The sequence below is a fragment of the Triticum aestivum genome, chromosome 1A (genome assembly GCF_018294505.1).
Source record: "Triticum aestivum cultivar Chinese Spring chromosome 1A, IWGSC CS RefSeq v2.1, whole genome shotgun sequence".
NCBI classification, from domain to species: Eukaryota; Viridiplantae; Streptophyta; class Magnoliopsida; order Poales; family Poaceae; genus Triticum; species Triticum aestivum.
In genome coordinates this window covers 65,026,146-65,045,621 of record NC_057794.1, presented here as the reverse complement: position 1 = coordinate 65,045,621, position 19,476 = coordinate 65,026,146, and the positions used below count along the sequence as shown (strand labels likewise).

The 19,476-nt window shown below is 45.1% G+C and overlaps 1 protein-coding gene across 3 annotated transcripts; it reads right to left on the bottom strand.

The window, feature by feature from the left end:
* Window positions 1-13,774: 13,774 nt before the first annotated feature.
* Window positions 13,775-17,468, bottom strand: LOC123190349 (protein WHAT'S THIS FACTOR 9, mitochondrial). 3 transcript variants are annotated; one of them, XM_044602979.1, is made up of 4 exons: window positions 15,996-17,468; window positions 15,747-15,813; window positions 14,910-15,001; window positions 13,775-14,122 (listed from the first exon to the last, which is right to left on the bottom strand). In XM_044602979.1, exon 1 carries the CDS (start codon window positions 17,258-17,260, stop codon window positions 16,088-16,090), a length of 1,173 nt encoding a protein of 390 aa, XP_044458914.1. In that variant the 5' UTR covers window positions 17,261-17,468; the 3' UTR covers window positions 13,775-14,122; window positions 14,910-15,001; window positions 15,747-15,813; window positions 15,996-16,087. The 3 variants fall into 3 exon arrangements, with proteins under 3 accessions (XP_044458914.1, XP_044458911.1, XP_044458922.1); XM_044602976.1 differs by lacking the exon at window positions 14,910-15,001; XM_044602987.1 differs by lacking the exons at window positions 14,910-15,001; window positions 15,747-15,813.
* Between the last annotated feature and the right edge of the window lie 2,008 nt (window positions 17,469-19,476).

Here is a 19,476-nt window from a genome sequence, read left to right as displayed (position 1 = left end):
GATGGCCGAAACTGCATTTCCTATATGTAATTCTTCACCTCCGGATCATTCCGGAACTCCTCGTGATGTCCGGGATCTCATCCGGGACTCCGAACAACTTTCGGGTTACTGCATATTCATATCTCTACAACCCTAGCGTCACCGAACCTTAAGTGTGTAGACCCTACGGGTTCGGGAGACATGTAGACATGACCGAGACGGTTCTCCGGTCAATAACCAACAGCGGGATCTAGATACCCATGTTGGCTCCCACATGCTCCTCGATGATCTCACCGGATGAACCACGATGTCGAGGATTCAGGCAATCCCGTATACAATTCCCTTTGTCAATCGATACGTTAGTTGCCCGAGATTCGATCGTCGGTATCCCAATACCTCGTTCAATCTCGTTACCGGCAAGTCACTTTACTCGTACCGTAATGCATGATCCCATGACCAGACACTTGGTCACTTTGAGCTCATTATGATGATGCATTACCGAGTGGGCCCAGAGATACCTCTCCGTCATACAGAGTGAAAAATCCCAGTCTTGATCCGTGTCAACCCAACAGACACTTTCGGAGATACCCGTAGTATACCTTTATAGTCACCCAGTTACGTTGTGACGTTTGGTACACCCAAAGCACTCCTACGGTGTCCGGGAGTTACACGATCTCATGGTCTAAGGAAAAGATACTTGACATTGGAAAAACTCTAGCAAACGAACTATACGATCTTGTGCTATGTTTAGGATTGGGTCTTGTCCATCACATCATTCTCCTAATGATGTGATCTCGTTATCAATGACATCCAATGTCCATAGCCAGGAAACCATGACTATCTGTTGATTAACGAGCTAGTCAACTAGAGGCTTACTAGGGACATGTTGGTGTCTATGTATTCACACATGTATTACGATTTCCGGATAACACAATTATAGCATGAATAAAAGACAATTATCATGAACAAGGAAATATAATAATAATCCTTTTATTATTGCCTCTAGGGCATATTTCCAACAGTCTCCCACTTGCACTAGAGTCAATAATCTAGTTACATTGTGATGAATCGAACACCCATAGAGTTCTGGTGTTGATCATGTTTTGCCCTAGGGAGAGGTTTAGTCAATGGATCTGCGACATTCAGATCCGTATGTACTTTACAAATATCTATGTCTCCATCTTGAACATTTTCACGAATGGAGTTGAAGCGACGCTTGATGTGCCTGGTCTTCTTGTGAAACCTGGGCTCCTTGGCAAGTGCAATAGCTCCAGTGTTGTCACAGAAGAGTTTGATCGGCCCCGACACATTGGGTATGACTCCTAGGTCGGTGATGAACTCCTTCACCCAAATTGCTTCATGTGCTGCCTCCGAGGCTGCCATGTACTCCGCTTCACATGTAGATCCCGCCACGACGCTCTGCTTGCAGCTGCACCAGCTTACTGCTCCACCATTCAACATATACACGTATCCGGTTTGTGACTTAGAGTCATCCAGATCTGTGTTGAAGCTAGCGTCGACGTAACCCTTTACGACGAGCTCTTCGTCACCTCCATAAACGAGAAACATGTCCTTAGTCCTTTTCAGGTACTTCAGGATATTCTTGACCGCTGTCCAGTGTTCCTTGCCGGGATTACTTTGGTATATTCCTACCAAACTTACGGCAAGGTTTACATCAGGTCTGGTACACAGCATGGCATACATTATAGACCCTATGGCTGAGGCATAGGGGATGACACTCATCTCTTCTATATCTTCTGCCGTGGTCGGACATTGAGCTGAGCTCAATTTCACACCTTGCAACACAGGCAAGAACCCCTTCTTAGACTGATCCATATTGAACTTTTTCAATATCTTATCAAGGTATGTGCTTTGTGAAAGACCTATGAGGTGTCTTGATCTATCTCTATAGATCTTAATGCCTAATATATAAGCAGCTTCTCCAAGGTCCTTCATTGAAAAACTCTTATTCAAGTAGGCCTTAATGCTGTCCAAAAGTTCTATATCATTTCCCATCAAAAGTATGTCATCTACATATAATATGAGAAATGCTACAGAGCTCCCACTCACTTTCTTGTAAACGCAGGCTTCTCCATAAGTCTGCATAAACCCAAACGCTTTGATCATCTCATCAAAGCGAATGGTCCAACTCCAAGATGCTTGCACCAGCCCATAAATGGATCGCTGGAGCTTGCATACCTTGTTAGCATTCTTAGGGTCGACAAAACCTTCTGGCTGCATCATATACGGTTCTTCCTTAAGATAACCGTTAAGGAATGCCGTTTTGACGTCCATTTGCCATATCTCATAATCATAGTATGCGGCAATTGCTAACATGATTCGGACGGACTTCAGCTTTGCTACGGGAGAGAATGTCTCATCGTAGTCAACCCCTTGAACTTGTCGATAACCCTTAGTGACAAGCCTAGCTTTATAGATGGTCACATTACCATCCGCGTCTGTCTTCTTCTTAAAGATCCATTTATTTTCTATGGCTCGCCGATCATCGGGCAAGTCAGTCAAAGTCCATACTTCGTTTTCATACATGGATCCTATATCAGATTTCATGGCTTCCGGCCATTTGTCGGAATCTGGGCCCGCCATCGCTTCTTCATAGTTCGAAGGTTAACCGTTGTCCAACAACATGATTTCTAAGACAGGGTTGCCGTACCACTCTGGTGCAGAACGTGTCCTAGTGGACCTACGAAGTTCAGTAGCAACTTGATCTGAAGTTTCATGATCATCATCATTAACTTCCTCTCTAGTTGGTGCAGGCACCTCAGGAACATTTTCTTGAGCTGCGCTACTTACCGGTTCAAGAGGTAATACTTCATCGAGTTCCACTTTCCTCCCACTTATTTCTTTCGAGAGAAACTCTTTCTCTAGAAAGGACCCATTCTTGGCAACAAAGATCTTGCCTTCGGATCTGAGGTAGAAGGTATACCCAACAGTTTCTTTAGGGTATCCTATGAAGACACATTTTTCCGACTTGGGTTCGAGCTTTTCAGGTTGAAGTTTCTTGACATAAGCATCGCATCCCCAAACTTTTAGAAACGACAGCTTAGGTTTCTTCCCAAACCATAATTCATACGGTGTCGTCTCAACGGATTTCGACGGAGCCCTATTTAAAGTGAATGCGGCAGTCTCTAAAGCATAGCCCGAAAATGACAGCGTCAAATCGGTAAGAGACATCATAGATCGCACCATATCCAATAGAGTGCGATTACGACGTTCGGACACACCATTACGCTGAGGTGTTCCAGGCGGTGTGAGTTGTGAAACTATTCCACATTTTCTTAAGTGTGTGCCAAATTCGTGACTCAAGTATTCTCCTCCACGATCTGATTGCAAAAACTTGATTTTTCTGTCACGTTGATTCTCAACCTCACTCTGAAATTCCTTGAACTTTTCAAAGGTTTCAGACTTGTGTTTCATTAAGTAGACATACCCATATCTACTCAAGTCATCAGTGAGGGTGAGAACATAATGATAGCCACCACGGGCCTCAACACTCATTGGACCGCACACATCAGTATGTATGATTTCCAATAGGTTGGTTGCTCGCTCCATTGTTCCTGAGAACGGAGTCTTGGTCATCTTACTCATGAGGCATGGTTCGCACATGTCAAATGATTCGTAATCAAGAGACTCTAAAAGTCCATCTGCATGGAGCTTCTTCATGCGTTTGACACCTATGTGACCAAGGTGGCAGTGCCACAAGTATGTGGGACTATCATTATCAACCTTACATCTTTTGGTATTCACACTATGAATATGTGTAGCATTACGCTCGAGATTCATTAAGAATAAACCATTCACCATAGGAGCATGACCATAAAACATATCTCTCATATAAATAGAACAACCATTATTCTCGGATTTAAATGAGTAGCCATCTCGAATTAAACGAGATCCTGATACAATGTTCATGCTCAAAGCTGGTACTAAATAACAATTATTGAGGTTTAAAACTAATCCCGTGGGTAAATGTAGAGGTAGCGTGCCGACGGCGATCACATCGACCTTGGAACTATTCCCGACGCGCATCGTCACCTCGTCCTTCGCCAGTCTCTGTTTATTCCGCAGCTCCTATTTTGAGTTACAAATGTGAGCAATCGCACCGGTATCAAATACCCAGGAGCTACTACGAGTACTGGTAAGGTACAAATCAATTACATGTATATCACATATACTTTTCGTTTTGCCGGCCTTCTTGTCCGCTAAGTATTTGGGGCAGTTCCGCTTCCAGTGACCACTTCCCTTGCAATAAAAACACTCAGTCTCGGGCTTGGGTCCATTCTTTGGCTTCTTCCCGGCAGCTTGCTTACCGGGCGCGGCAACTCCCTTGCCGTCCTTCTTGAAGTTCTTCTTACCCTTGCCTTTCTTGAACTTCATGGTTTTATTCACCATCAACACTTGATGTTCCTTTTTGACTTCTACCTCCGCTGATTTTAGCATTGAAAATACCTCAGGAATGGTCTTTTCCATCCCCTGCATATTAAAGTTCATCATAAAGCTCTTGTAGCTTGGTGGAAGCGACTGAAGGATTCTGTCAATGACCGTGTCATCCGGGAGATTAACTCCCAGCTGAGTTAAGCGGTTATGTAATCCAGACATAGTGAGTATGTGCTCACTGACAGAACTATTTTCCTCCATCTTACAGCTGAAGAACTTGTCGGAGACTTCATATCTATCGACCCGGGCATGAGCTTGAAAAACCATTTTCAGCTCTTCGAACATCTCATATGCTCCGTGTCTCTCAAAACGCTTTTGGAGCCCCGGTTCTAAGCTGTAAAGCATGCCGCACTGAACGAGGGAGTAGTCATTAGCACGTGTCTGCCAAGCGTTCATAACGTCTTGGTTCTGTGGGACAGGTGCGTCACCTAGCGGTGCTTCTAGGACATAATCTTTCTTGGCAGCTATGAGGATGATCCTCAGGTTCCGGACCCAGTCCGTATAATTGCTGCCATCGTCTTTCAGCTTGGTTTTCTCTAGGAACGCGTTGAAGTTGAGGACAACGTTGGCCATTTGATCTACAAGACATATTGTAAAGATTTTAGACTAAGTTCATGATGATTAAGTTCATCTAATCAAATTATATAATGAACTCCCACTCAGATAGACATCCCTCCAGTCATCTAAGTATAACATGATCCGAGTTAACTAGGCCGTGTCCGATCATCACGTGAGACGGACTAGTCAACATCGGTGAACATCTTCATGTTGATCGTATCTTCTATACAACTCATGCTCGACCTTTCGGTCTTCTGTGTTCCGAGGCCATGTCTGTACATGCTAGGCTCGTCAAGTCAACCTAAGTGTTTGCATGTGTAAATCTGTCTTACACCCGCTGTATGTGAACGTTGGAATCTATCACACCCGATCATCACGTGGTGCTTTGAAACAACGAACTGTCGCAACGGTGCACAGTTAGGGGGAACACTTTCTTGAAACTATTATGAGGGATCATATTATTTCCTACCGTCGTTCTAAGTAAACAAGATGCAAAAACATGATAAACATCACATGCAATCAAATAATAATAGTGACATGATATGGCCAATATCACATAGCTCCTTTGATCTCCATCTTGGGGCTCCATGATCATCTTGTCACCGGCATGACACCATGATCTCCATCATCATGATCTCCATCATCGTGTCTCCATGAAGTTGCTCGCCAACTATTACTTCTACTACTATGGCTAACATGTTTAGCAATAAAGTAAAGTAATTTACATGGCGTTTCTCAATGACACGCAGGTCATACAAAAATAAAGACAACTCCTATGGCTCCTGCCGGTTGTCATACTCATCGACATGCAAGTCGTGATTCCTATTACAAGAACATGATCTCATGCATCACATATATATCATTCATCATTCATCACAACTTTGGCCATATCACATCACAAAGCACTTGCTGCAAAAACAAGTTAGACGTCCTCTAATTGTTGTTGCAAGTTTTACGTGGCTGCAATAGGGTTCTAGCAAGAACGTTTTCTTACCTACGTAAAAGCCACAACGTGATTTATCAACTTCTATTTACCCTTCATAAGGACCCTTTTCATCGAATCCGCTCCAACTAAAGTGGGAGAGACAGACACCCGCTAGCCACCTTATGCAACTAGTGCATGTCAGTCGGTGGAACCAGTCTCATGTAAGTGTACGTGTAAGGTCGGTCCGGGCCGCTTCATCCCACAATACCGCTGAAGCAAAATAAGACTAGTAGCGGCAAGAAAGTTGACAACATCTACGCCCACAACAAATTGTGTTCTACTCGTGCAAAGAGAACTACGCATAAACCTGGCTCATGATGCCACTGTTGGGGAACGATGCAGAAAACAAAAAATTTCCTATGGTTTCACCAAGATCCATCTATGAGTTCATCTAGCAATGAGTGATCGGATGCATCTACATACCTTTGTAGATCGCGAGCGGAAGCGTTCAAAGAACGGGGATGAGGGAGTCGTACTCGACGTGATCCAAATCACCGGAGATCCTAGCGCTGAACGGATAGCACCTCCGCGTTCAACACACGTACGGTCAGCGCGACGTCTCCTCCTTCTTGATCCAGCAAGGGGAAAGGAGAGGTTGATGAAGATCCAGCAGCACGACGGCGTGGTGGTGGATGCAACAGTCACCGCAGCAGGGCTTCGCCGAGCTTCTACGAGAGGGAGAGGTGTAGCAGGGGAGAGGGAGGCGCCAAGGCTTAAGGGTCCGGCTGCCCCTCCCTCCCCCACTTTATATAGGCCCCCTTGGGGGGGCGCCGGCCCTTGGAGATCAGATCTCCCAAGGGGGCGGCGGCCAGGGGTGTTGGAGTACCCCCCAAGGCAAGTGGGGCGCCCCCCACCCTAGGGTTTCCAACCCTAGGCGCAGGGGGTGGGCCAAGGGGGCGCACCAGCCCACTATGGGCTGGTTCCCCTCCCCACTTCATCCCATGGGGCCCTCCGGGATGGGTGGCCCCACCCGTTGGACCCCCGGGACCCATCCGGTGGTCCCGGTACAATACCGGTGACCCCGAAACTCCCCCGATGGCCGAAACTACACTTCCTATATATAATTCTTCACCTCCGGACCATTCCGGAACTCCTCGTGACGTCCGGGATCTCATCCGGGACTCCGAACAACTTTCGGGTTACTGCATATTCATATCTCTACAACCCTAGCGTCACCGAACCTTAAGTGTGTAGACCCTACGGGTTCGGGAGACATGTAGACATGACCGAGACGGTTCTCCCGTCAATAACCAACAGCGGGATCTGGATACCCATGTTGGCTCCCACATGCTCCTCGATGATCTCATCGGATGAACCACGATGTCGAGGATTCAGGCAATCCCGTATACAATTCCCTTTGTCAATCGGTACGTTACTTGCCCGAGATTCGATCGTCGATATCCCAATACCTCGTTCAATCTCGTTACCGGCAAGTCACTTTACTCGTACCGTAATGCATGATCCCATGACCAGACACTTGGTCACTTTGAGCTCATTATGATGATGCATTACCGAGTGGGCCCAGAGATACCTCTCCGTCATACGGAGTGACAAATCCCAGTCTTGATCCGTGTCAACCCAACACACTTTCGGAGATACCCGTAGTATACCTTTATAGTCACCCAGTTACGTTGTGACGTTTGGTACACCCAAAGCACTCCTACGGTGTCCGGGAGTTACACGATCTCATGGTCTAAGGAAAAGATACTTGACATTGGAAAAACTCTAGCAAACGAACTATACGATCTTGTGCTATGTTTAGGATTGGGTCTTGTCCATCACATCATTCTCCTAATGATGTGATCTCGTTATCAATGACATCCAATGTCCATAGCCAGGAAACCATGACTATCTGTTGATTAACGAGCTAGTCAACTAGAGGCTTACTAGGGACATGTTGGTGTCTATGTATTCACACATGTATTACGATTTCCGGATAACACAATTATAGCATGAATAAAAGACAATTATCATGAACAAGGAAATATAATAATAATCCTTTTATTATTTCCTCTAGGGCATATTTCCAACAACAGTTTCCTTTGGGTATCCTATGAAGACACATTTCTCCGATTTGGATTCGAGCTTATTAGGTCGAAGCTTTTTCACATAAGCATCGCAACCCCAAACTTTAAGAAATGACAACTTTGGTTTTTTTGCCAAACCACAGTTCATAAGGCGTCGTCTCAAGGGATTTTGATGATGCCCTATTTAACATGAATGCGCCCGTCTCTAAAGCATAACCCCAAAATGATAACGTTAAATCAGTAAGAGACATCATAGATCGCACTATATCTAGTAAAGTACGATTACGATGTTCGGACACACCATTAAGCTGTGCTGTTCCGGGTGGCGTGAGTTGCGAAACTATTCCGCATTGTTTCAAGTGAATACCAAACTCGTAACTTAAATATTCTCCTCCACGATCAGATCGTAGAAACTTTATTTTCTTGCTACGATGATTTTCAACTTCACTCTGAAATTCTTTGAACTTTTCAAATGTTTCAGACTTATGTTTCATTAAGTAGATATACCCACATCTGCTTAAATCATCTGTGAAGGTGAGAAAATAATGATACCCGCCGCGAGCCTCAACATTCATCGAACCACGTACATCTGTATGTATGATTTCCAACAAATCTGTTGCTCGCTCTATAGTTCCGGAAAACGGCGTTTTAGTCATCTTGCCCATGAGGTACGGTTCGCAAGTACCAAGTGATTCATAATGAAGTGGTTCCAAAAGTCCATCAGTATGGAGTTTCTTCATGCGCTTTACATCAATATGACCTAAACAGCAGTGCCACAAATAAGTTACACAATCATTATCAACTCTGGATCTTTTGGCTTCAATATTATGAATATGTTATCACTACTATCGAGATTCAACAAAAATAGACCACTCTTCAAGGGTGCATGACCATGAAAGATATTACTCATATAAATAGAACAACCATTATTCTCTGATTTAAATGAATAACCGTCTCGCATCAAACAAGATCCAGATATAATGTTCATGCTCAACGCTGGCACCAAATAACAATTATTCAGGTCTAAAACTAATCCCGTAGGTAGATGTAGAGGTAGCGTGCCGACCGCGATCACATCGACTTTGGAACCATTTCCCACGCGCATCGTCACTTCGTCCTTAGCCAATCTTCGCTTAATCCGTAGTCCCTGTTTCGAGTTGCAAATATTAGCAACAGAACTAGTATCAAATACCCAGGTGCTACTGTGAGCATTAGTAAGGTACACATCAATAACATGTATATCACATATACCTTTGTTCACCTTGCCATCCTTCTTATCCGTCAAATACTTGGGGCTGTTCCGCTTCCAGTGACCAGTCTGTTTGCAGTAGAAGCTTCTTCCCTTTACCCTTTTTCTTGAAACTAGTGGTCTTGTTGACCATCAACACTTGATGCTCCTTTTTGATTTATACCTCCGCAGCCTTTAGCATCGCGAAGAGCTCGGGAATTGTCTTATTCATCCCTTGCATATTATAGTTCATCACGAAGCTTTTATAGCTTGGTGGAAGTGATTGAAGAACTCTGTCAATGACACCATCAATAGGAAGATTAACTCCCAGTTGAGTCAAGTGATTATGATACCATGACATTTTGAGTATATGTTCACTGACAGAACTATTCTCCTCTATCTTGCAGCTATAGAACTTATTGGAGACTTCATATCTCTCAATCCGGGCATTTGCTTGAAATATTAACTTTAACTCCTAGAACATCTCATATGCTCCATGACGTTCAAAACGTCGTTGAAGTCCCGTTTCTAAGCCGTAAAGCATGGCACACTGAACTATCGAGTAGTCATCAGCTTTACTCTGCCAGACGTTCTTAACGTCATTAGCAGCATCTGCAGCAGGCCTGGCACCCAACGGTGCTTCCAGGACGTAATTCTTCTGTGCAGCAATGAGGATAACCCTCAAGTTACGGACCCAGTCCGTGTAATTGCTACCATCATCTTTCAACTTTGCTTTCTCAAGGAACACATTAAAATTTAACGAAACAACAACACGGGCCATCTATCTACAATCAACATAGACAAGCAAAATACTATCAGGTACTAAGTTCATGATAAATTTAAGTTCAATTAATCATATTACTCTAATCCTCTAATCCTCTAAGTGAACACGCGATCCAAATCTACCAAACCATGTCCGATCATCACGTGAGATGGAGTAGTTTCAATGGTGAACATCACTATGTTGATCATATCTACTATATGATTCACGCTCGACCTTTTGGTCTCAGTGTTCCGAGGCCATATCTGCATATGCTAGGCTCGTCAAGTTTAACCTGAGTATTCCGCGTGTGCAACTGTTTTGCACCCGTTGTATTTGAACGTAGAGCCTATCACACCCGATCATCACGTGGTGTCTCAGCACGAAGAACTTTCGCAACGGTGCATACTTAGGGAGAACACTTATACCTTGATAATTTAGTGAGAGATCATCTTATAATGCTACCGTCAATCAAAGCAAGATAAAGATGCATAAAAGATAAACATCACATGCAATCAATATAAGTGATATGATATGGCCATCATCATCTTGTGCATGTGATCTTCATCTCTGAAGCACCGTCATGATCACCATTGTCACCGGCGCGACACTTTGATCTCCATCGTAGCATCGTTGTCGTCTCGCCAACTTATGCTTCTACGACTATCACTACCGCTTAGTGATAAAGTAAAGCATTACAAGGCGATTGCATTGTATACAATAAAGCGATAACCATCTGGCTCCTGCCAGTTGCCGATAACTCGGTTACAAAACATGATCATCTCATACAATAAAATATAGCATCATGCCTTGACCATATCACATCACAACATGCCCTGCAAAAACAAGTTAGACGTCCTCTGCTTTGTTGTTGCAAGTTTTACGTGGCTGCTATGGGCTGAGCAAGAACCGTTCTTATCTACGCATCAAAACCACACCGATAGTTTGTCAAGTTAGTGCTGTTTTAACCTTCTCAAGGACCGGGCGTAGACACACTTGGTTCAACTAAAGTTGGAGAAACTGACACCCACTGGCCACCTATGTGCAAAGCACGTCGGTAGAACCAGTCTCACGTAAGCGTACGCGTAATGTCGGTCCGGACCGCTTCATCCAACAATACCGCTGAACCAAAGTATAACATGCTGCTAAGCAGTATGACTTATATCGTCCACAACTCACTTGTGTTCTACTCGTGCATATAACATCTACGCATAAAACCAGGCACGAACTATGTAGACATGACCGAGACATGTCTCCGGTCAATAACCAATAGCGGAACCTGGATGCTCATATTGGCTCCTACATATTCTACGAAGATCTTTATCAGTCAAACCGCATAACAACATACATTGTTCCCTTTGTCATCGGTATGTTACTTGCCCGAGATTCGGTCGTCGGTATCTTAATACCTAGTTCATTCTCGTTACTGGCAAGTCTCTTTACTCGTTCTGTAATACATCATCCCGCAACTAACTCATTAGTTGCAATGCTTGCAAGGCTTATAGTGATGTGCATTACCGAGTGGGCCCAGAGATACCTCTCCGACAATCGGAGTGAATCCTAATCTCGAAATACGCCAACCCAACAAGTACCTTCAGAGACACCTGTAGAGCACCTTTATAATCACCCAGTTACGTTGTGACGTTTGGTAGCACACAAAGTGTTCCTCCGGTAAACGGGAGTTGCATAATCTCATAGTCATAGGAACATGTATAAGTCATGAAGAAAACAATAGCAGAATACTAAACGATCGTGTGCTAAGCTAACGGAATGGGTCAAGTCAATCACATCGTTCTCCTAATGACGTGATCCCGTTAATCAAATGACAACTCATGTCAATGGCTAGGAAACATAACCATCTTTGATCAACGAGCTAGTCAAGTAGAGGCATACTAGTGATACTCTGTTTGTTTATGTATTCACACAAGTATTATGTCTCCGGTTAATACAATTCTAGCATGAGTAATAAACATTTATCATGATATAACTTTATTATTGTCTCTAGGGCATATTTCCTTCAATGCCAAGTCCAGGAGGAGCCCAAGCCACTTCCCTTGGCCCCGATGTCAGATCTCAGCCAGGGTTTGGGCAACGACGTTCAAGGAAAGGCAAGGAAATTAAGAGGTTAAAAGGGGAATAAGGGGGGAGAGAGAGAGGAGAGAAGGTTGTTGCCCATGGTTATTAACTTACTAGAAGATAGAATTTAGTAATAAAAAATTCCTATATGCTGGAGTTATTAGTCGGTTTTGTTTTATGGACCACCTTAATGAGTTCTTAGAGGCGGTTGCTTTTCAGAAGGACCCTAGTTAGGTTTCCAAACAGAATAACCGCCTATACCAGGTCACTATAGGGGGCTTGAAGCTTGTTTGCTAAAAAGAACCGCCGTGGCCCGCCTCTAGCACTCGTTTTTACTAGTGCAATGTCCACGATTTGTTTAGAACGGGTGATAGAAAGCTTCTCTTATTGCCTATTTGTCCTGACGGACCGACCAAATTTGCAATCCAACAGGCTCCCCCATTTCGTCCCGGACGATTTGGACTATCCAAAACCCCCCCAGCCAAACCCCAAACCGAGGCGAGTAGGCGAATCCGGATCGTCTGCCACGTCAAATCCGGCAACCCGACCCCACCAGTATTTTCTTTTCCCGTCAGACCCCTCCCCTTCATGTCCGATTTCCTGCTAGAGTCCTCTCCTTCTCGCAGTAGCCCTCTCCTTTTAAACCCCACCACGCTGCCCCCACCTCGCCTGGCCACCCCGGTTTGCCTTCGCCATGGCACCCCCTCCCTTTCCCACCTTGTTTCACGCCAGGACGTCAAGGAGGAGTTACACACCACTCCCATGTATTTTTCGTTCTAACCACCATCATCATGGAGGAAAATGTAATCGCCTCCAAGGAGGAGGAGGCACTCGCCGCCCATCGTGCTGCCGGAGCCAAAGAGGAGGAGGAGGTGTGCTCCGCCCCTCACTCCTACCGAGCCAAGAAGGGGGCACACATTGCCTGTCATGTCGCCATCGCAAAAGAGTTGTGCGCCACCCGTCACGCCGCCATAGCGGAAGACGAGGAGCGCTCCTTTTGTCGAGCTCTCCGTTGGGCCGCCCAGGAGGAGTTTCGCACAGAACGTCACCGCAACAGAGCCACCCTCGCTGCTTATGCCACCAAGGAATCTGAATCTTATATCTCAAAGGTCTCTTCCAAGAAGGTGTCTGTAGTGATAATCACATAAAAATCTAGAAGGTCTATTTGGATGCGATGTTGAACATCTGCATATTTCTCTGCGATCAATGGTTGAATTTTGTGAGGAAAACAGGGGATGCCATTGGTTAACACAACATTTTGAGGGTGTCCACGGACAAACGAGGTTGCCCGTTTGGGGTTTTAGGTTGGAGATGCTCTTACCTCTCCCGGCTCAAACTACGACTACACTAAACAGGGAAGGAACAACAATTGTAAGGAAATGAGTATTGCTGGAAAATAGTACGTACTAGAGATTACCAAGAACAAACAGGGTTTAACAGTTACAACAATACAAATGATGAGCAGAGGTAACCAAATGAATTTTAGTGACCACCATCAGAAGATGAACTATCTCGTTTGCCATTGTTTTGCTTCCATCTTTATCAATGTGAAGCACTCATTTTTCAACCCACGGTGGCACGAATCCGTAGCCCCTTAATCAGTGGACGGTCGTTTTAGAGCGTTGCACGTCAGCCGCGTCTAAATAAATCTTTCACGAGACTTCTTAGCACGATATTACAGTCCTTCAGGAAGATGCAACACAATATTACAGTCATTCAGGAACATGCATTAAAACGAAACAGTTTTGGGCAGAAGCTTTGAGGAAATGGTGAATTGGTGAACATCTTAGCACTGCCTGACATCTAACCACAAACAAGCCTTAATTACATGAAGCATTGCAGCCCGCAATTGTTAATAACATGCATCAAGAAAGAGCTAAGCTCTTCGAAAGTGTGGTTAGGCTACTGTATTATCTCGTCTTCGGTGATGAACGACCACAGATAAACTGGCAGATGTCCCTGTTCCCGCTGCTGTGACCAGTCGTTCTTCATTCCTTTAGAGATCCTCCAGCTCTTCACCAGCTGAAATGCTCCAAAAGGTTCCTTCTGAATTCCTGAAATAGTAGGGTTGGTGACATAGTTACCAATTTGTCATTACAAGACCAAAAGCATAAGGTTCCCACCATCTCATTGTATGATCCTACAACCTAACAACATTGCTACGAACATGAGCTTGTTCAAAGTCCAGGGCCCAAATTCCAACCCCAAGACATACTGATTGTTAGTAGTTGTTGTTAAATGGGGCTGATCAGTTGACCCCTCAATCAAATTTGACAGACACATTAGCAAAATAAGGTCGTTCCCCTTTTCTTGCTAGAAGGAAAATGATATGACATGGTCGGGACTCCTTGGGTGGTAGCCGTATTATTCATGGACCTTCCCAACAATTCAAAAACTGACATAGAACAAACCGCGATATGTGTATGCAGTATGCTCATATTTATCACATATAATCTGCTATGTCTGAACAAAGCATCACATATTTATTTTTTTGCATTAATTTATTAAAATATCGGAAGGGGAGCCTTGGCGCAGTGGTAAAGCTGCTGCCTTGTGACCATGAGGTCATGGGTTCAAGTCCTGGAAACAGCCTCTTACAGAAATGTAGGGAAAGGCTGCGTACTATAGACCCAAAGTGGTCGGACCCTTCCCTGGACCCTGCGCAAGCGGGAGCTACATGCACCAGGTTGCCCTTTTTATTAAAATATCGCTTAACATATTTATACCAGAAGGTGGATTTGACATGGTGAGGGTGTTAAGATGCCTCCGTCCCAAAATATCGCTCAACTTTGTACTAAGATTGAGACGCTTATTTTGGGACGGAGGGAGTAGCTGATTTACCATTGTGATAAACGGAAGAACAATGGATATGCCTGTGGCCATCATAGCATTGCCTCGCAGTGCAATATGACCAGTTGACCAGATGTACTGAACTGCAAATGATTACAGGAGATAATTGTTCAGATCATATTTGCTTTTTTTAACAGGAATGCTCAGTACATATTTCTTACTGCTTAACGTCACCTTATAGGCAAGTATAATTGGTGATTCTCTAGCCCACCATATGATTTCCTAAAGTAAAAGACCGTTGAAGTTGGCTCTGTCTGGTTTCTGAAGGACGCAAAATGTAAAATTCTAACTTGTATATGGCTGCAAGGAAAATCAAAGCTGCTCTTCCAAACATAACCAGGCCCTATATAACTATGCTTGAAGACATTGGCCTTTTAGGACAGCATAACAGGGAAGAAAAGGTCATCTTTAGAAAAACAGAGACAAACATCCAAGGTAGGTACTGTTTGGCCCCATACTCAAACGGCATCCCAGTCTGCTAAGCAACAATGTCCTTAAAACCACAAATATTTTTTCTGGACAAGAAAAGGCGCTTGCTGTTAGCTGCTCCCTCCATTTCAAAAGAACTGAAGTTGTAGGATTGTCCTAAGTGAAACTTTTTGAAGTTTGGTAAAGTCTATAGAAAAATCTGCTAAGATCCACAATGTTAAACACTCCCTCCGTCCCAAAATAAGTGTCCCAACCTTAGTACAATTTTGGGACAAAGGGAGTATATTATATGATAATACATATCATAATGAATCTAACGAAGCAGATTTGGTGTTGTAGATGTTGATATGTTTTTATATAGACTTGGTCAAAGTTAATGAAGTTTGACTTAGGACAAACCTATAACTTCAATTATTTTGGAACAGAGGGAGTATATTCCATTTTTCAATCTCCAATGCATTTGTAGCTGCAGGAAAAAGAAAAGCAAAACATGAGGCAATGATATAAACAAATTGTTATGTGGGGTGACAAAATGACATGAGAGAGCTCTGCAAAGATCTTGAAAAGAAAGCTTCCTAATAATGTAAGCATTGTAATATCCTAAATTCTGGAATGTGCGTTCGATACGATGCATCAATATGCACATACCTCTGAACCATCAGAGAGCATCCATTCTCTCAAGTCACTAGCTTTGCTTCATTCAGGTGCACTAAGAATTAATTGAGCCAACAAGACATTCATTAAGAGAGTTCAGTTCCTTCTTCTCCCTCACTTTCCTCGTCCAGTTCACCACAATAGTTGCAGCTTTCTCTGCTTTTCCTTGGTGGCAATGCAGCCCTCATCATGGTGGCATACTCCTCCCTGATAGCAACAAGTGGATGTGCATGCTTCTCAAGCAGCTGGCTCGTGCCACCGTAAGCTTCTCTGAGTACAACTGTCTGTGTGCCATGTATCCTTGAAAGGTAAAAAATGCCCGGGTGACGCTCAAATACCTTGGTAAACTTCTGTGGCATGCCAAGAAGCATCCTCATGTTGCTCACGTTGTGGCGCTCTGTCCTCCTTGCCAATGTGAGGTGCAGCAGCTCATGGAACACTCCGACATTCCGCTTCTCTGACACATCAGTGCGACGGTCAAGGCCGGAGGCGTCGGCGTACGGGTTAGTGTATGGAAGCGTCTGCCACTCCTTCAGCCAGTCCATAGACTTGCTCCTCAGGCCAAACCCCCTCGTGAAGCTCACCGGAAATGGGAGGCAGGTGGTGTCGCCGCCCGCCGCAGCCTTCTCGAGTTCCGAGACAGCCAGACGGTCATCCCAGGAGAGGAGGTGGAGCCAGATGCGCTCGTCACCCTCGGGCTGCCTAAGGGCGAAGTGGTCAGGGTGGCGACCGAGGATTGATGCGCGGTAGTCGCGGGGCAGGCCCAAGTCCCAGCGGAGAAGGTCGACAGTGTGGAGCGGGAGCGACCGCGGCAGGGTGAGCATGAGGAGGCGGCGAAGGCGAGCGAGCAGGTCGGGCCCCGAGGCGTCCAGGCAGTCCAGTTCCCGGCACCGGAGGCCGAGCGCTGCGTCCGTGAGGGACACGCCGCCTCCACCGCGGCGGGAGAGCGCGAACAGGGTGTGGTATCTGCGGAGGAAGGCGAGCGCAGCGGCCGCGGAGCCAAACATCCTGTGGACGGACTTGTCGGCGAGGAGCTCGGGGCACGAGATGCGGTGGCCGGGCCGCGAGGACGCGAGGTCGAGCAGGTGGTGGGCAGCGCGGAGGTGGCGCTGCCGCGACAACGCCCCGTCGAGCGCCGGATCCTTGACCAACTTCAGCTTCACGTTAACCAGCGTCGCGCGCTGCTCCGCCGCAAACAATGGCGCCTCCCACCATCTTCTCCTCCTCCCCGTCACCGCCACCAGCAAGTGCCCCGCCATGGAACGAGACTCGCCGCTGCCCAGGTGCTCGTTTTCGCGGACCGCCACGCTCGCCCGCCGTCACCGGACCAGGAGGCCGAGAAGAAAGGAGACAAGGAGGAGTAGGAGGAAACCTAGCAGCGTAAAGGGGGCGGCGGCGGCGGCCGGCGCGGTCGCGAGGCAGGAGCGCGGCTCTGTTTCCCCCCTCTGTCTCTCGGGGGAGCACGGCTGCCCGCTCCTCTCTTGTTTTTCTTTTTTAAGAAAAGACATGCAAAGGCATTTTTTCTAATAGTATATTTTTTTGAACATAATTTTGTCTAATATAATTACTCCTCTGAAAAATGTAAGACCGCTTAGATCATTAAAGTAGTGAACTAAACAACAGGGCCATCTTCAGAAATTTGAGGCCCCGATGCGAATTCTAAGATGGGGCCTTAAAATTCAAAAATGACGTGTGTCGTAGCTTTCTAAATATCGATGGATGACCACTCGTAAATAGTGGTAGGAGAAAATTGTTTTTTTAGTGTGGCAAAATAGATATCATCATTTTTTTAAATATGTTCATAGAAAAGGTAACATATATAAAATGTAATCAACATAACTAACAATAATTTGCTCATACGAACATAACAAAATTAGCATAGGATGTCAATAGATACCACTCAGAGTATTATTCACTACCATCTTTTTTCTACTTTAGAAAAGTCGCCACTATCAATTTATAAAAAATATGGAACTATATCCTGTTAAAAAAGATGAATTATTCGTATGCTCATTCCCTTGTTGATCTTCTATAGAACATGTAGTCATGTACACAAAGCAAACACATATGCGAAAGCACGGTATATCATACCTTTGCAACATGTTGGTAGTTTAAGGGAAAGGGAGTGGGAATTTATGAGATGGAGTTGTTTGAGGGATTATACTTGAGAAGTGACATGTTAGTCCCAGTCCCACATTTGGTACGGCATGAGATTATTTATGAGAATAATTTTTATGGACAATAAAAAAGAAGGGTAGGTTACGTGAGATGTGCTCCTATTTGATGTTGCATCTGCAGATTAGGGAGTAGTTAACGGTGGCCGGTTTGTTTGGAGGAAATATTTCTGCCACCGCACATATTTAGCTAGGATGTTCGTGGGTTTTCTCCTTTTGTTGTGGGAGGTGGGCCACCAAATATGTAACGACATGTTTTTAGACGTCTAATTCCCATTCCTCGGCTGAATTATCAGCCCCCTCCTCCCCGGTAGAGATCGATGGGAGTTAGCCCTCCTAATTCCCGTTCCCCTTCCCTTGCTAATTCCCAAACCCCTAAACCAATCAACGGATTTTTAATCTCACTAATCTTAAACTCCCATTCCTTACCTCCAACTCACGATCACATCCTAAAATTTAGGAGATTACATGTGAACGTGTATACAAATGTACAAACATATATGTTACATATCAACATATGATGAACTTTAGTTCTTCCAATCCGAAATCTCGCCGTCTCTATCCGCCTATGCAAAACCTCCACTTGCATTTGTTGTCTTGTCGCCGGTCGCACACGTGTGTCGGCGTATGCCGCTCTTGGCTGCTAAGGTCTTTGCGGCTTGCGCTTCGTCCGAAAAAGTTTAAAATAAACCTTGAATTTGTAAACAAAAAATAAATCGACCCCTGAATTTTGAATCTCGGAAATTGGCACTCTCAACTTGTGAATCCCGGTCTATTTTGGACCTTAGACCTGTTTGGCACACTGAAAATACTACAATTCAGACCGGGATAGCATGCTACTCTCACTGAGGACTGGGGCTCGTGTGTCATATCCATTCTCGTTCCTTGTTTTTGCAGCCGGCGAACTGGCGCTCGTGGAGGCGCTAGGTAGTGGAGCCCCCGCCGCGGCCGGATAAGTGTGCTCGTATAGTGACAAAAATGACAAATTTGACCTCTGGACGAAAAGAATTCACAAAATAAACTGTCTTTGAAAAAATTTCACTCCACTGACATTTTCGTGTAGCGCCCGACGGCCAGGCGTCACACTGCACTGTGCAGCGCCTAACTGACAGGCGCTACACGTCTGGTCAGTGTCGTATCCCGAAACATCTGAAAATTGCTAAGTCAGTGTGCAACGCCTAAGAGCAACTCTAGCAGACCCCGCAAAACGCCGGCCTGCAAAACGCGTTTGCAGTTCGCGTAAAACAGCTTTTGCGGGCCGGCGCAGGCTGACACAGATGCAGACCCCGCAAACGGATCCG